The following is a 16,031-nucleotide window of genomic DNA, read 5'->3' as shown; positions in this document are numbered from 1 at the left end:
AGCAATCACACCTCATGACCTGATGCCAGCCTCAACCCTTGATAATGAGACTGCCATTATGCTGCAGGCAGCACACATGGGGGTACTACACATGCACAAGACAGAGGCCCAAAACAATGTGCAGCGCTGTAACTGAACAGGTAATGAGCAACTAGTAGTGACCAGTTGCTGACACTAATATACACAGTTCTTCAACATAAGAGTAGTGAAAAGTGTAATGAACTCAATAATGATACAGTGGAAGTAGATTCCATACAGATGATACATTTGATACAGCTATTTCATGCCAGGTGGCTAAAAGTAATGAGGGACCAGAAGCTCAACATCACCCTTCCAAACTCAAAAAAGTATATCACACAAAAATAAGCTTCTGCAAAAAAATCTAGGTAAGTAATTTCAGCTGAGATTACTACCCATATTACTTGGTATAGTACTATGGAATATGTACCATTTTTCCTGCAAAAATGTCCAGCTCAAGACACTGAACTATTATACTGTCACATTGTCAATATGGTAGTTAGCTTGAATTCAAAACAATAAGCTTTATCAAGCTCTCATTTGGATGCCAATGTATCAGAACAAAAAATTAATAGGGCAAAAACTTTAACAGAGATATGTTGGTTAGAAAAGACAAATCCATACCATCACCACTAGAAAGAAGACATACTCACTGGCGTATATCCATGTCATCACTATCGTTCTTGACATCTGGACGGATAATGTCTGTGACGGTGTGAACAATGGGAAGGATTACTTCTGCCCAGGATGATGACAGACCACCAGAATCAAGGAGCTGACACAAGAGAGCAGTTTCGTGAGATTCCCACATAGCACTGCAATTAGAGTATGTACATTACAATGTTGCTAGGTGAGCTGAACTTATTCTTATCATAAGAACATAAGAAGAACATAAGAACGAAGGAACACTGCAGAAGGCCTACTGGCCCATGCGAGGCAGGTCCAAGTCTCCTACCGGCTTAAGCCAATGCACCCAACCTAGTCAGGTCAGGTCACATTGACTTAAGGGAGGAACACGGCAACCGACCTGTTAGCACAAGCTATCAGGTCTAACTCACACCCACCCACATCTACTCATGTATTTATCCAACCTATTTTTAAAGCTACACAACGTTCTGGCCTCTATAACGGTACTTGGGAGTTTGTTCCACTCATCCACAACTCTATTACCAAACCAGTACTTTCCTATATCCTTCCTGAATCTGAATTTTTCCAACTTAAAACCATTGCTGCGAGTCCTGTCTAGGCTAGATATTTTCAGCACACTATTTACATCCCCTTTATTTATTCCTGTCTTCCATTTATACACCTCAATCATATCCCCCCTAATTCTACGTCTTTCTAGAGAGTGCAGTTTCAGGGCCCTTAGTCTATCCTCATAGGGAAGGTTTCTGATACATGGGATCATCTTTGTCATCCTCCTTTGTACATTTTCCAGAGAATTTATATCCATTTTCCAGAGAATTTATATCCAATTTCATTAGATAACGTAAATATTTCCAAGCGCTGATTTCATTAATATATTTAAATGTGATTCAAGATCTCTTTTATTTAACTAGAGGTGAAGGGTTAAAATAAGGCAAGAACTCCAGGATTAGTATATATCAGTAAAATAAAATATGAGCAGAAGTCAACTAATGATGAATCAAAAAACCATAGACAAAGTAATCCTATTATTTAATGTTTTGCTGGCTGTTCATATGCCATTAATTTACAAAAGTGATAAACCTAAAAATCCTGATAAAGAGATTATGGTGTGTCTTATCAATTATTTCTGGATGCATCAAAAATTAAAACGGTGGAAAAAGGTAACTTCTATGACATTAAAAGGACAAATGAATTTGCAACTTACTTAAGCCTCTGTTTAATAACCATTTCTTCATTGTCCAAATTGTGATTTCCTTCTTGTTGCCAGCTTGTCCTCGCCTGAGACAGTTTTCTATCATGACCTCGAAGAGCCTAGAATGCAAGTAATATGAAGCAGCTTAGCAAGACAAAGGATTTTATTCACAGGGCCATTACTTCCACCCAGTAAGAAACTACAAGAGAACTAAAAAACCCTGCAGTACAGAACTATATACAGAGCCTCCAGTGAGAAGGTGAGACAAGAGACATCTCCAAATCTACTGGAATGTAATATTACAATTCATAAATACAGTACAGTACCTACAAATTTATTACTAAATTTAAAGAGAAAAACTTTAATTTTTCTTTTTAGGTCACTCTGCATCAGTGGGATACAGCCGGTTTGTTGATAAAAAAAACTACAAACGTCAGGCCACCTTCTTTCAGCAAACCAGCCGTATCCCACCAAGGCAGGGTGGCCCAAAAAGAAAAACAGAAGTTTCTTTTCATAACTTTAGTAATGTATACAGGAGAAGGGGTTACAAGCCCCTTACTCCCGGCATTTTAGTTGCCTCTTATGACATGCATGGCTTATGGAGGAAGAATTCTGTTCCACTTTTCCATGGAGATAAGAGGAAATAAACAAGAACAAGAACCAGCAGGAAAATAAAAGAAAACCCAGAGGGGTGGGTCTATATATATATTTTTTAACAAACCTGCCATATCCCACCAAGGCAGGGTGGCCCAAAAAGAAAAACAGAAGTTTTTCTTTTTAAATTTAGTAATTTGTACAGAAGAAGGGGTTGCTAGTTCCTTGCTCCCGGCATTTTAGTCGCCTCTTACAACACGCATGGCTTACGGAGGAAGAATTCTGGTCCGCTTCCCCATGGAGATAAGAAATAAACAAGAACAAGAACTAGAAAGAAAATAGCAGAAAACCCAGAGGGGTGTGTATATATATGCTTGTATATGTATGTGTAGTGTGACCTATGTGTAAGCAGAAGTAGCAAGACATACCTGAAACCTTTCATGTTTCTTCTTCTTTCTTTCTTTCTTTCAACAAACCGACCATATCCCACCAAGGCAGGGTGGCCCAAAAAGAAAAACAAAAGTTTCTCTTTTCAAATTTAGTAATTTATACAGGAGAAGGGGTTACTAGCCCCTTGCTCCTGGCATTTTAGTCGCCTCTTACAACATGCATGGCTTACGGAGGAAGAATTCTGGACCACTTCCCCATGGAGATAAGAGGAAATAAACAAGAACAAGAACTAGAAAGAAAATAGCAGAAAACCCAGAGTGGTGTATATATATATGCTTGTATATGAAAGTATTTTCTTTTTGGGGATTTTCTTTCTTTTTTGGGTCACCCTGCCTCGGTGGGAGACGGCCGACTTGTTGAAAAAAAAAAAAAAAAAATGTATGTGTAGTGTGACCTAAGTGTAAGCAGAAGTAGCAAGACATACCTGAAACTTTTCATGTTTATGGGACAGAAAAAAGGCATCAGCAATCCTACCATCATGTGAAACAATCACAGGAAGTGTCAGACCTATTAAACATTATACTAATTCATAAATAATCATAAATATAACATGATAAGCCAGCTATTATAGCACAATTGAGTAACAAATAAAAAAATGTATGAAGATAACAATGAATCCTGCAGCCACTAGCAGATACTCTGTCAGTAAAACCCATGAAGTTAACAAGAATTATGACTAATGAGCATTTGCTACTTGTACTGAGCTAAACTTGCAGAGCAACCACTGGTTTATCAAGATTTAAACAGGAATTCTAATACTTTAAAGTGGTACTATGCGTGACAGAAAGGTTCAGAGTATTCTCAGGACCATCAGATGTTACAGGTAATAGAAATATTACAGTAGTGCATTATTACTTTTACAGTTGCTGCACTTCGATATTACTTGAACCAAATGTATTTTTGTAATATCCAAGATTGACTTAGGAAGATTTTATTGAAGCTTCCACTTTATTGCAAAATACCATAAAAATAGATACAAACAGAACTAATCAGCCTATAGTAATTACCTGTAAGACTTCCTCAGCCATAACAGCAGTAGTTCCTCCTAAGGCCTCCCTTGAGAGTGACAGCTGAGCACTTGCACTTAGTGCTGCAGAAACTGTTGTAGAATATGGGGCTTCTCCTAAAGGACTGCCTACAGGGCTTTTACTATCAACCACGTCACTATCCAAGCTGCTTCGTCTGCTGAAAAGAATTCATCTTATATTACCTTTAACTACTGAGTGCCACAGCTAATACATCACTAAAGATATCAGTGAACACTGTTAATTGACATTACTGCTCTTGGAAAGTTATTCCTACCTTTATTTTTTAAAATAGGTAAAAATTATATTTCAGTAACATCTCATAATTGGAGCTCTACTATTTAGAATTCTTCCAAATCTTGAAAATATATTTTGAACTGCAATCCTGAACAATGCTTGTGTTTATTACAGAAGCCCGCAGGGGCACCTCATGAAGAATTGAGAAGCCAAATTAATTATGTGTGAAAATGACCTATGCCATCGAAAGTGTTCAGAGGCCACCAAGATACACAAATAACCCGCACATAGAAGAGAGGAGCTTACGACGACGTTTCGGTCCGACTTTGACCATTTACAAAGTGACTTTGTAAATGGTCCAAGTCGGACCGAAACGTCATCGTAAGCTCCTCTCTTCTATGTGCGGGTTATTTGTGTATCGTTCCAGTCACAGTATTGTGCCTTTTTTTGTAATTTGCCACCAAGACAGAAGTTATTCACAAGCAACATCCCATAGAAATCCAATAGTTGTAACAATTCCAGAATTTTGGCAAAATGATTACTATCCAACCTGGATACTGCAATTAGACAATACCAGGTAGCAACGTCCCATCTATTGCCTCCATTGGGTGCAAGTAGGATTTGCCTAACATTAGATGAAACCAATCTGCACCAGGAAGCATTTCAGGAGGCCTACTGCCATCACTCATGTACTGTATTTGTCCAACCTATTTTAAAATATAACCCAATATGTTATCTCTAGTATGTTAACCCACTTTTAACTAATACTCATTTGACCTTTTGCACTAGATATACTGCTTGTTCTAACTTCTCTGTATTTAGTCCAAAGAACCCACTCGTCATGAAGTTGCTTTACTAGAGGCAAGATGACTCAAAGAAAACACATTCAACACCATTCAATTGCAATCTTGCCACAAGCTGCTGACATCACAATTCATAATGACTTCTAACTGCATCACCACCACCACCATCTCTCCTACAGAGTGCAGGCACTGCTCTCCTCACCTCCAGAACTCAACCCTGGCTAAGTGTTTTCCCCTCAATCCCTTCATAAATGTTATCCTGCTTATCCTTCAACAGTATGACCATTAAAAACAACTTGTTTCCATTCACTCCTCTCCAACACAGACAAGCAAGCCTGTTGGATGCTCAAGCCCCTACAACTCAAAGCCTCCTTTACTCTCTCCCTCCAATTATTCTTGGAGCAACCCCTATTCAAGACTAACCTATCCCTTTTATTTCATTAAACCTGTCAGCATAATAAAGTTTAGATTTTTTTATTAGTCTTAGTGAAATGAAGAGGTAAAATGGGTGGGAAGGGAGAATAGGATAGTATATGAAAGGTTTTGCAATGCAACAATGATACAAGGAAAGTATGCAATGTAAAAATGATAAAAGGAAAGAAGAGTATAAAGTGAGAAAAAGGAAGGCTAAACAACAGTAGTGAGAGCATGTAAAAAGCAAATGACAGAATGAGTGACCTTATCAGCAAATTTTGCAAAGAACGATAATCAGTTTTAAAGAAATAAATGATTAGAAAGTTATAGTAACAAATGGACTTGGTAGCTCAGTATGAACAAGGTATGCGATTAAATAGGTGGTATTAAATGTGGATTTTATTAAATGTAGATGATTAAAAGAGGCAGCTATTTCATGCATGGGGCACGAACAGAATCTGTTAGGAAGAAAGAGCTAGAGGTGAGTATGAAGAAGTGGGTGAGCCAAATGAACAGTGGAAAGGGAGTAAAGCAGTGATAATAGATGATTTTAAGACCAAGATGCACATACAATAAAAAGATAATTTAGTGAAATATATTAACAGTCTTCTATAGGAACTCACCTAGATATGTTTAGAGGCTTTCTCATTGAGACAACATTATCCTGAAGGTTGAGATCGAGGCAGTAGTTTGAGGTGGATGAGGTAATAGATGTTGGTGTTTCTACACTATGTCCAGGCTCATCATATATCATATTATTACTGGGTGATCCTCTAGAACTCACTGTAAATCATTAGGTACCTAAGAAGTCTTAAATTAATTATAGAGAGAGGAAATATATACACTACAGTACATCAGTATGGATAAAAAATTAAATTACTAAACATTCCAGCTCCAGCAACAATAAATGTCCTAAGCAACAATATAAATTTGCCCATGCTTGCTCAGTGATCAACAAGCATCACAAAAACTCCCCTCTATAAGGATTTCATGTAAAAATATGTAAGCTGCCCATTCAGTAGTATTCTTGATGAGGCACTTCAACTTTAGCACTGAGGAAGATGTATTTGTTTAGGCAGTGTATACAAGGCATGGATACACAGGAATAGTCTACATCATGCTTGGTCCGCTTCATATTGAATGAAAAAGCTGATCCTTCTAATGGATGAAAAACTGTGAATACTGCAAAATTATAAATGCATCTTTTAAAATGACTGAACTTGCAAAATATTATCAATACCCTACCTAAGCATAAAGTGCTCAAAATGTATCATAATACATGCTGGCTGTCTCTCACCAAAGTAAGGTGACCCAAAAAACAAAGAAACACCTTCACCATCATTCACGCACAATCACTGTCTTCGTAGAGGCTCGCAGATACGACAGTTCATATGTCACTCAAAACTGCAAATACCAACCTGAATCTTCCGCCATGTTTGAAATCTGCTTCACCCAAAGAGGTTCTTGCCCTCCATCTTGAGTGCGACTCAAGCCTTCTTGCACTTCTCTCTCTGAATTTCCACTGTTTGGACGCAATGGACGATACAGAACATAGTCATCAACGAACACCTGCTCTGGCTGGGATATGCACACCAAATAACCTGCTTCTAGCAGTGCTTGGCCGATGGCTACTGCTGAAGCTCTGGAATGATAATGAGGATAAGCCACCAGGAACTTTTGAAGCTTTAATATTTTTATTAATGATAGCACATGATACAGAGAAAATGCATTTGTCTGCAATATTGGCATCGTTTATAAAAATAATTAAGGTAAAGAACTAGTACCGTACTATATACAAATATGATAAATTAGTTCATGCCCATTCCACAAAAATAGAAACAGAAATGATAATAAAAAAATAAAGATACAGAGTGCAATGTTTAGGAACTCTTACTATGATGTTATACTGTTAATACTTCAATGTTAGCAGCAATATCATACCAGCTAACAGTTAACTCATACCAGCTGGCAGCCACCCCACATCAACCTGTTAGTGACAACACTGTTCTTCTCCAGAGAACATTCATTAGCACATACACAACTTAATAACAAGATAAACTTTCCTTTAAGTATGATACACAATGGATAAAATTTTGAAGTCAATCAGCAGAAACATTCTCAAGTTATTACAGGGACAACTCAGAGGATGAAAAACAACTTGGGAAATCACTATATTCATCCCCTTCAGGGAATACATAAATGTTTTTTAACACAGTCATCTCTCAGCAAGGGTGACCACCCAAAGAAGAAAATAACACATTCACCATCATTCATTCAATTGTAATTTTTCCAGCAGTGAGCTGATATCACAATCCGATTGCCCTCCAGCTGCAACATCCCCACCTCTCCTTCAGAGTGCAAGCACTGCCATTCTTACCACCAGGACTCAAGTCTGCAAACCAGTTTCCCCTGAATCCCTTCATAAAAGTTACCTTGCATACAGTCCAACAGCATGGCCATTAAAAACCTCTTTTCTCTATTCACTCCTACCTTACTCACTCACACAAGTCTTCTGGATGCTTAAGTCCCAAAAATTCAAAGCCAAAGCCTCTTTTACTCCCCTCCCTCCAACCCTTCCTTTGATGATTCCTACCCCTCCCCCTCCACCCCAGATTTATATACCCTCCTAGTCATCCTATTGTGCATAATAAAAACAGAACATCAGCTGCAATCTAAGCCAAATTTAACTTACCTACTAGATGCTTTGTCATTAACAAGGAGCCACTGCACCAGATCCTTTCCTATGAAACAGTTGTGGAATGATTTAAGACGATGTCGATGAGAACCCAAAGGAAGTCCTCCAGTCCCCCCTGCCATGTGTGACCATAATGAGTGAAGCTGCTGCGAGTCTCTCAACAATAACTGACGCTCTGCGGTCATCTGATCATTGTCACGGTGTACACCAAATGCTTGAAAATCTCCACTAGAATACCTAAGGATATAAATTTTTTTATATACAATATGTACTGTGGGAGCAATGGGCTAGTAACCCCTTCTCCTGTATATACAGTGGACCCCCGGTTAACGATATTTTTTCACTCCATAAGTATGTTCAGGTGCCAGTACTGACCGAATTTATTCCCATAAGGAATATTGTGAAGTAGATTAGTCCATTTCAGACCCCCAAACATACACGTACAAACGCACTTACATAAATACACTTACATAATTGGTCGCATTCGGAGGTAATCGTTATGCGGGGGTCCACTGTATTACTAAATGTTAAAGGAGAAACTTTCGTTTTTCCTTTAGGGCCACCCCACCTCGGTGGGATATGGCCGGTGTGTTGAAAGAAAGAAAAGAATATGTACTGTCCTTGGAAACATTACACAATTTAAAAAAATATCCATATAAGAATACAATTACACAAAGGCACAAACAATATATAAAGAGACCAGAGATCTTTCTTCTTCTTTCAACAAACTGGCCATATCCCACCGAAGTAGGGTGGCCCAAAAAGAAAAACAAAAGTTTCTCTTTTTAACTCTAGCAATGTATACAGGAGAAGGGGTTACTATCCCCTTGCTCCAGGCATTTTAGTTGCCTCTTACGACATGCATGGCTTATGGAGAAAGAATTCTGTTCCACTTACCCATGGAGACCAGAGATATGATAACCAATTACAAATTTGCAAAAATACATGAAAATGTACAATAAAGAAAGTCTTGGAATCAACTACAAGGAGAATAAAAGAGGAGATAAGCAATCTTCCTTACACCTACTGCCCCTATTCACCTAGCAATAAACAGGAAGGTATAAAAAAATAGAGTGGTGGATGGTTGAAAAGTGCTCACAGAGGAACTACTGGTAGTTTGCCTTACTGACCTTAACAAAATCAACACTGGAAATCTTATATTAATGACCAGATCTAATGTACTGACATGAACACAAACTGTATATAAAATAAAACATTATTCTTATGGCTGGTTTACCAAGTTAATGAAGTGCAAATAAAGATGATATTGATAAACTGTGGATGAATTTGCTAGTTTGGTCTCAGAACAGCTGCAAATCAAATTTATAATGCAGAATTATACTAGAAAGGTGAAGTGCAGCAACCTCTTGCTTACTGTGACATAAAATCCAAATATGGGGTGAAAGAATTAAGAGGAGGTTAACTGTTTTGTACTGTGTTAATACTGTTAGCATACATATGGGCAGATTACTTTTAGGAAAAAACACTCATATATAAGGGCAGATTACTTGTAGGAAAAAATCATGTTTGCTGAAAGTAGATGTACCAGGAATTTCAATAAATACAAAAAAATTGAAACTTCAAGAACTTAACTAAGGAGGAAGTACACAGAAAGAGGGCAGTTTCCTACATGTTCTGGTTATAAATAATCCCTTCAACCCTGACCTAGATAGATAATCCATTTTTTACTGACAACCATCAGCAAAGTTTTTCTTCATACCTGGTTCTGGTGGCATACTTCTCTTCTTGGAAGCCAAGTGATGGTCGCCGACGGAGAGTTCCTCTCGGTGTCGCTAGAGGAGTATTGGACCCCGAGAAGCTGTATAATGTGGCATCCTGATAGTGCGAGCCTAATGGTTGACCATGTGTGGGTGGCAACAGCTCTTCCTGTAATGCCCTCAGATCTGCTAAAACATCAGCAGCCAGGTTGCTTGACTGCAGGTAGGAGAGGACTACTTTGCAGCAATATGTGCAAACACGCAATTCACCTTGAAACAAAAAAAAAGAGATTAATTTTATTTACTACACTGTTATACATTCATATAATAAATGATTAAAATAAGGTCAATTAACTATTAACACAGCATAAATGTAAAGTAATATCTCATATCGCCTTGGTATTTTCCCAGCTAACCGTGATTACTTACTTGTTTTAGTGTAGGAAAAAAAGCTATACCTACAGTATGTACATTGCACGAGTTTAGGTCAAGGTTTTTAAGCCCAATTTTATGTCAAACAGAGGGGGGAGCCAATTTATTCATTGGTAATACTTTCAAGGTGATTCAAATTTACAAATTTTAATACCTACAGTGAAAAATGTAAGAATATGTTATTAAATATAAGCATCATAACACCACACAAATTTACTTTGCATTAGAAAATGTTATTAATTGTGAAACCCCTCCTTGATCTAATTGTAAAACAAAAAAAAATCACACAGTTCTGTGAAAATAACAATACAGTGGAACCTCAAAAATCGAACGTATCACATATCAAACATTTCGAAAATAGGACCATTTTTTCGGACAAACTATGTCCCCATTATCGAACGCGCCCCTATTTTCGGACCGCCAGGTACGGGACCTGTCTGCCGGCCCGCTCTGTCCACATCCCCGCGCAGGCGCCGTGAGCAGTCTAGCTTTGTTTATGCTTGAGTGAACACTAACCTGCGCTCTCATTCACGCATTTTACGATTATTTCGTTTTGTTTAGTGCTTGTGGGACTGTGAAAGAAACTGCCATGGGCCCAAAGAAACTTGTTAGTGGTACCCCTGTGGTAAAGAAAGTGAGAAACACCATAGATGCAAAGAAGGAAATAATACAGAAGTATGAGAGTGGTGTGAGACTTGTTGAGCTTGCCAGGATGTATGGGAAAAACAAGTCGACCATCGGTTCTATCCTGTCAAAGAAAGAACAAATCAAGGAAGCTGATGTTGCGAAAGGTGTTAATATAAGGAGTGGATGAGGTGCCTTCTTCAAAGATTAAGGAGATTTGTGCCAAGTGGAATGATGTCCAAATGTTTGTGCAGAAGTACCACCCTGAGCAAGCTGAAACAAACCATCTTTGCAACAAGTTCAGTGACAGAACCATGTCCCATTTTAGGGAAATGTTAAAGAGGTGCCAGAAACAGAGGACTGTGGACAGTTATTTTGTGAGACAGGGGTCCAGTGACACTCAAGCTGGTCCTAGTGGCATTAAAAGACAGAGAAGGGAAGTAACCCCTCATGGAGGGGGATTCTCCTTCCATACACTAACCCCAACTCCCTCTCTCCTCCTCCCTATCTTCCAGATGCCATCACCAATCTTCAATAAAGGTAAGTAAAAATGTTATTTTATATGTATTACTATACATAATTAAAAACTATAGTATTTGTTGTATGTAAAACTGTAATTAATCTCTATAAAATGTATTTTTTATGTGAATATTTTTGGGTTTCTGGAACGGATTAATTGTATTTCCATTATTTCTTATGGGAAATATTGCTTCGAATTTCAGACTTTTCAAATTTAGAACTAGCTCCTGGAACGGATTAAGTTCGATTTTTGAGGTTCCACTGTAAATTACAAAATAAGCCTAAACTGAAAATACTCCTTATTTCAACCAAGAAAAAATATGATTACTTACCTGTGTACCCAATGATCTTTCCTGGAATCATACTATTACAGCATCTAGAGCAAAAGATTTGACCACAAACTCTGCAGTGATGCCTTCGACGGAATGTAGTAAACTTTTCCTCACATTCGTAACATTCTCGACTTACACTGTCTGGTAGCCAATACTGTTTGAAGTCAGAATCTTTGTACTGTTGAGGAGTCTGCCAAGTAAAATGTACACACAATAGTACACTTTCTTCTTCTTTCAACAAACCGGCCATACCCCACCAAAGTAGGATGGCCCAAAAAGTAAAACAAAAGTTTCTCTTTTTAACTTTATTAATGTATACAGAAGGGGCTACTAGCCCCTTGCTCCAGCATTTTAGTCGCCTCTTACGACACGCATAGCTTACGGAGGAAGAATTCTGTTCCACTTCCCCATGGAGATAAGAGGAAATAAACGAGAACAAGAGCTAGAAAGAAAATAGAAGAAAACCCAGAGGGGTGTGTATATATATATGCTTGTACATGCATGTGTAATGTGACCTAAGTATAAGTAGAAGTGGCAAGACGTGCCTACAATCTTGCATGTTTACGAAACAGAAAAGACACCAGCAATCCTACCATCATGTAGAACCATTACAGGCTTTCGTCTTACACTCACTTGGCAGGATGGTAGTACCTTCCTGGGCGGTTGCTGTCTACCAACCTACTATCTAGGACAACTGTATACACTTTTTATTAATTCAAATTTCCTCCATCCAACTTACAAATACCCCACGTTACACACATTTGCACTTACAAATGAAACAATAAGGAACCAATTAATTTTAAAGCAATGAGAAAGAAAAGAACTTATTGGCAATAACTAGCTTTGCTGGCATATCATTAGTCATTAATTAAATTCATACCAATCATGTTGCTGAGTTTACAATTATGTTAATTACTGAACTGTCATGACATTATTCATGCATCATCAATGATTAGAAAAATGTATAAACTTGATGGACTAGTTTTCAATTTATCCTATAAAATATGAACTTTTTGAAAGTAAGGAAAACATGCACAATAAATTCATATCACTGGTATTACTGTTAAATTCTTTTAAAATGTTATACCTACAGGGGTCATACAGCACCTAGGAAATGGAGAGAAATTAGGTTTGATCTGAGAAAAAAAAAGAGTAGCTCCAATTCCTTGGCTCAAATCCTTCACCAGCATTGCGCACTTCACCCCATCCCTTCTTGAAAGGACAATAACTTAATGAGTGAAAAGTAAGGCAGCCATATGAAAGATACAGAAATGACTTATCGTGTAAATCCAAAACACAAAATATTAGGGTAATATTTTGTGAAGGGATTCAGGAAAACTGGTTAGCCAGACTCGAGTCCTGGAAATGGGAAGTACAATGCCTGTACTTTAAAGGAGGGGTTTGGGGTATTGGCAGTTTGGATGGACTTCTGAACTGTCATGTCTGAGCACCTCTGCAAAGACAATGATTATGTATGAGTGAGGTGAAAGTGTTGAATGATGATGAAAATATTTTCATTTTGGAGATTTTCTTTCTTTTTGGGTCACCCTGCTTCAGTGGGAGACGACCAATGTGTTAAAAAAAAAAATTAGTAAATAAAGAAATATTACTTAGACAAATGTGAAGACTTAAAAATATACCTAACAATTTCCTAATAGTTAGTGTGTGCCTGACCATGAAACCCTGTCCTCAAGGTTAGGTTAGGTAAGGTTTGTCAGGAAATAGGACAAGTGTTCCCTGATGCAGGTCTTAGTCATATGATGACCCGCAGCTGGAGCTTGTGGTTATCTTACCTGTGGTTGTCTTACCTGTCCACCCCTTTAAAAATTATGGTTATAATTATAACCATTGGAGCAAGGGGATAGTAACCCCTTCTCCTGTATACATTACTAAAGATAAAAAGAGTAACTTTCGTTTTTCCTTTTTGAGCCACCCTGCTTCGGTGGGATATGGCCAGTTTGTTGAAAGAATAAGAATTATACCCATTACACTCTCACTCTTATCCTTAAGTCTGAGAAGTTTCTGGAATGAACAACTGCTATGCTACAGCATAGCAATAAGCCACATGTGTACTATAAATTATTTTTTAAGTACAGTATAGTAATCGAAATTCCAGAGCAAGAATATTTACATTTTCCCAATAACAATACAACTTTACAATTAATATGTTGAACTGCAATAAAAAATGCTGTAGAAATAATGTTTATACTAACAGAGCCTCGATTATCTATGATGTTCCTTATCCTGGTGAGGACATTGGGTAATGTTCGGTCATGGCCTGATGAAGAAGCTGGTCCAACTTTGCAAAGGAGTGAAGACGTGGATGATGTAACAGACGTTTCTGAGTCCATGCTTGCAGTATCTGTCATCCCCTAGAGAAGCAATAAAACTAATTAATTTTAAGCATTTCACTATGAAGAGCAACATACAGTATTTTAGTTCAGGACCTTTGTCAAGCAAAATTTACACAATAAAAAAAAAATGTGCTTTGACAAACCATGCAAATCTGTGTAAGCATGCCTGTGTTTCTACTCATGCAATTAAACGCAGGACGCTTACAGCTGTGCACTAAATAGCAAGTGTATTGTACTGTACATGAGAACCATCAGACTTGTAGCTACAAAGAATGATAAAAGAAACTGCCAGATGTATAGCATGGTATTTTATGGGCTGTGCTCAAAAGGATGCACTGACAACTTGAAGTCGAACTCGATTCTCCAAAGCACATATTCCCTTTTTACCTCATCATCTTACCAATCTTTCCTCTTCCCTCAACCTGTTCTCCAATTAGTATGTGTAATTTCTTCCAAATTGCCATTCGTGCATTTTTGCACGATCTAACATATCCTGGAATTTTAATATTTGTCATTTTTGGTAAGATCAGGTATGGCTGACTTAGCTAGGCTAACTTATATTACTGTAACTAATATTTACTTACAAGTAACCAACAATAACAAAATAAAAAATGGGCCGCTTACATCTGGCAGTGCAGGGCACATTGTACTAACTCAGAGCATGCGTTTTCTTCCAAACACACAAAAAAGTTGGAGGATGAGTTGCTTCCCTCCTGCATCCTCCATTTATAATAAACTTCTGCTGTACACATTAAAACTACATTTTAAAATCTACACAACATCTCCTCAACTGCATTACTTTCTCCTGCATCAGTCTACCTTTCTTCCAGCAGGTGCTCATACCTCTCACTAACCATTTCATTCTCTATTTTATTCACTTTTGCTTTGTTATAATGAAACATTTCTCTTTTCCAACATGCTAGCCAATGCCCACAGAGGCAGGATGACCCAAAAGAAACACTTTCACCATCATTCACACAATCACTGTCTCTGCAGAGGCAAGCAGGTAAGATAGTTCAGATATCACTCCAAACAGCAAATATCCCAAACCTCTCCTTTAAAATGCAGGATTCAAGTCTGGCTAACCAGTCTCCCTGAATCTCTTCACAAAATAGTACCCTGCTCACACTCCAACAGCTCATCAAGTCCCAAAAACCATTTATCTCCATTCACTCCTATCCAACATGTTCACATGTGCCTACTGTATGTCCAAGCCCATGACAAACGAAACCTCTTTTACTCCTACCCACCATCCTTTTCCAGGACAACCCCTACCCCTCTTCCCCTCCACTACAATTTGGGAATAAAGCAAAGTAATACAGTATTTTATGTGTTAGCAATTAAACTTGCTAACACATCTAAACTAGATAATGGAAAGTTCCATTGTGTTCTACTGCCAGGTATCTCTCTAACCTCCCCTCCCCCATGTTGTCTCTCAAGTGTTTATCCTTGTTCTTCCTTCAGATCACTGCTCTCTCTGCCTAAAAATAATCTTTGTTTACCATGCATTCATTGGCTTAACAATTTCATATCATTGTGTTCTTTTCAGAAGCAGGTCTGGATGCAGTGACAGGAGGACAACCTATCTTAAGGTTTTCTGGTCTGTAGTAATGATTTACACATCTCAGGTTGAACATACGTATTTGCAATCTTTAACGAAACAACACTCCCTTTATAACATACTGGAAAACTTTCTGAAGTGTAGGAATATACATTTTATTCCATGTTTGCGGATACCCCTGGCAATGTACGTTTATATTTCACCACATTTGTCTCTTTCTGTTACAGCTGCAGTTTTATTTATTGTGGGGTGTTCCGAGTTTTCCTCTTTATTTTACTCTGAATATATTTCTTCTACAGTATATCACTATTCCTGCATCACTCTCTCTGTCTCACTGTGATGATCTACCCATGTTTCTACCCTTTCACTAGCCATAATATCTGTTTTTACTTCAGTTTCCACAATTTATATATCT

At 37.9% G+C, this 16,031-nt stretch overlaps 1 protein-coding gene across 4 annotated transcripts in view; it reads right to left on the bottom strand.

Annotated features, from left to right (window-relative positions):
• The window catches only part of fab1 (fab1 kinase), a 94,138-nt gene that overhangs the window by 66,665 nt on the left and 11,442 nt on the right, over positions 1 to 16,031 (bottom strand). For 3 of the 4 annotated variants that reach the window (XM_070090936.1, XM_070090938.1, XM_070090939.1), the window contains exons 4-12: positions 13,915 to 14,073; positions 11,702 to 11,891; positions 9,797 to 10,064; positions 8,074 to 8,313; positions 6,800 to 7,023; positions 6,005 to 6,164; positions 3,910 to 4,087; positions 1,871 to 1,977; positions 672 to 833 (exon numbers count right to left, since the gene is read on the bottom strand). In XM_070090936.1, coding sequence (XP_069947037.1) covers positions 672 to 833; positions 1,871 to 1,977; positions 3,910 to 4,087; positions 6,005 to 6,164; positions 6,800 to 7,023; positions 8,074 to 8,313; positions 9,797 to 10,064; positions 11,702 to 11,891; positions 13,915 to 14,073 — 1,688 coding nt within the window. The remainder of the gene's footprint in view (positions 1 to 671; positions 834 to 1,870; positions 1,978 to 3,909; positions 4,088 to 6,004; positions 6,165 to 6,799; positions 7,024 to 8,073; positions 8,314 to 9,796; positions 10,065 to 11,701; positions 11,892 to 13,914; positions 14,074 to 16,031) is intronic. The other variant, XM_070090937.1, reaches the window with a different exon arrangement.

Source organism: Cherax quadricarinatus, chromosome 33 (genome assembly GCF_038502225.1).
Source record: "Cherax quadricarinatus isolate ZL_2023a chromosome 33, ASM3850222v1, whole genome shotgun sequence".
Lineage (NCBI taxonomy): Eukaryota > Metazoa > Arthropoda > Malacostraca > Decapoda > Parastacidae > Cherax > Cherax quadricarinatus.
This window is presented reverse-complemented; position numbering and strand designations above follow the sequence as displayed.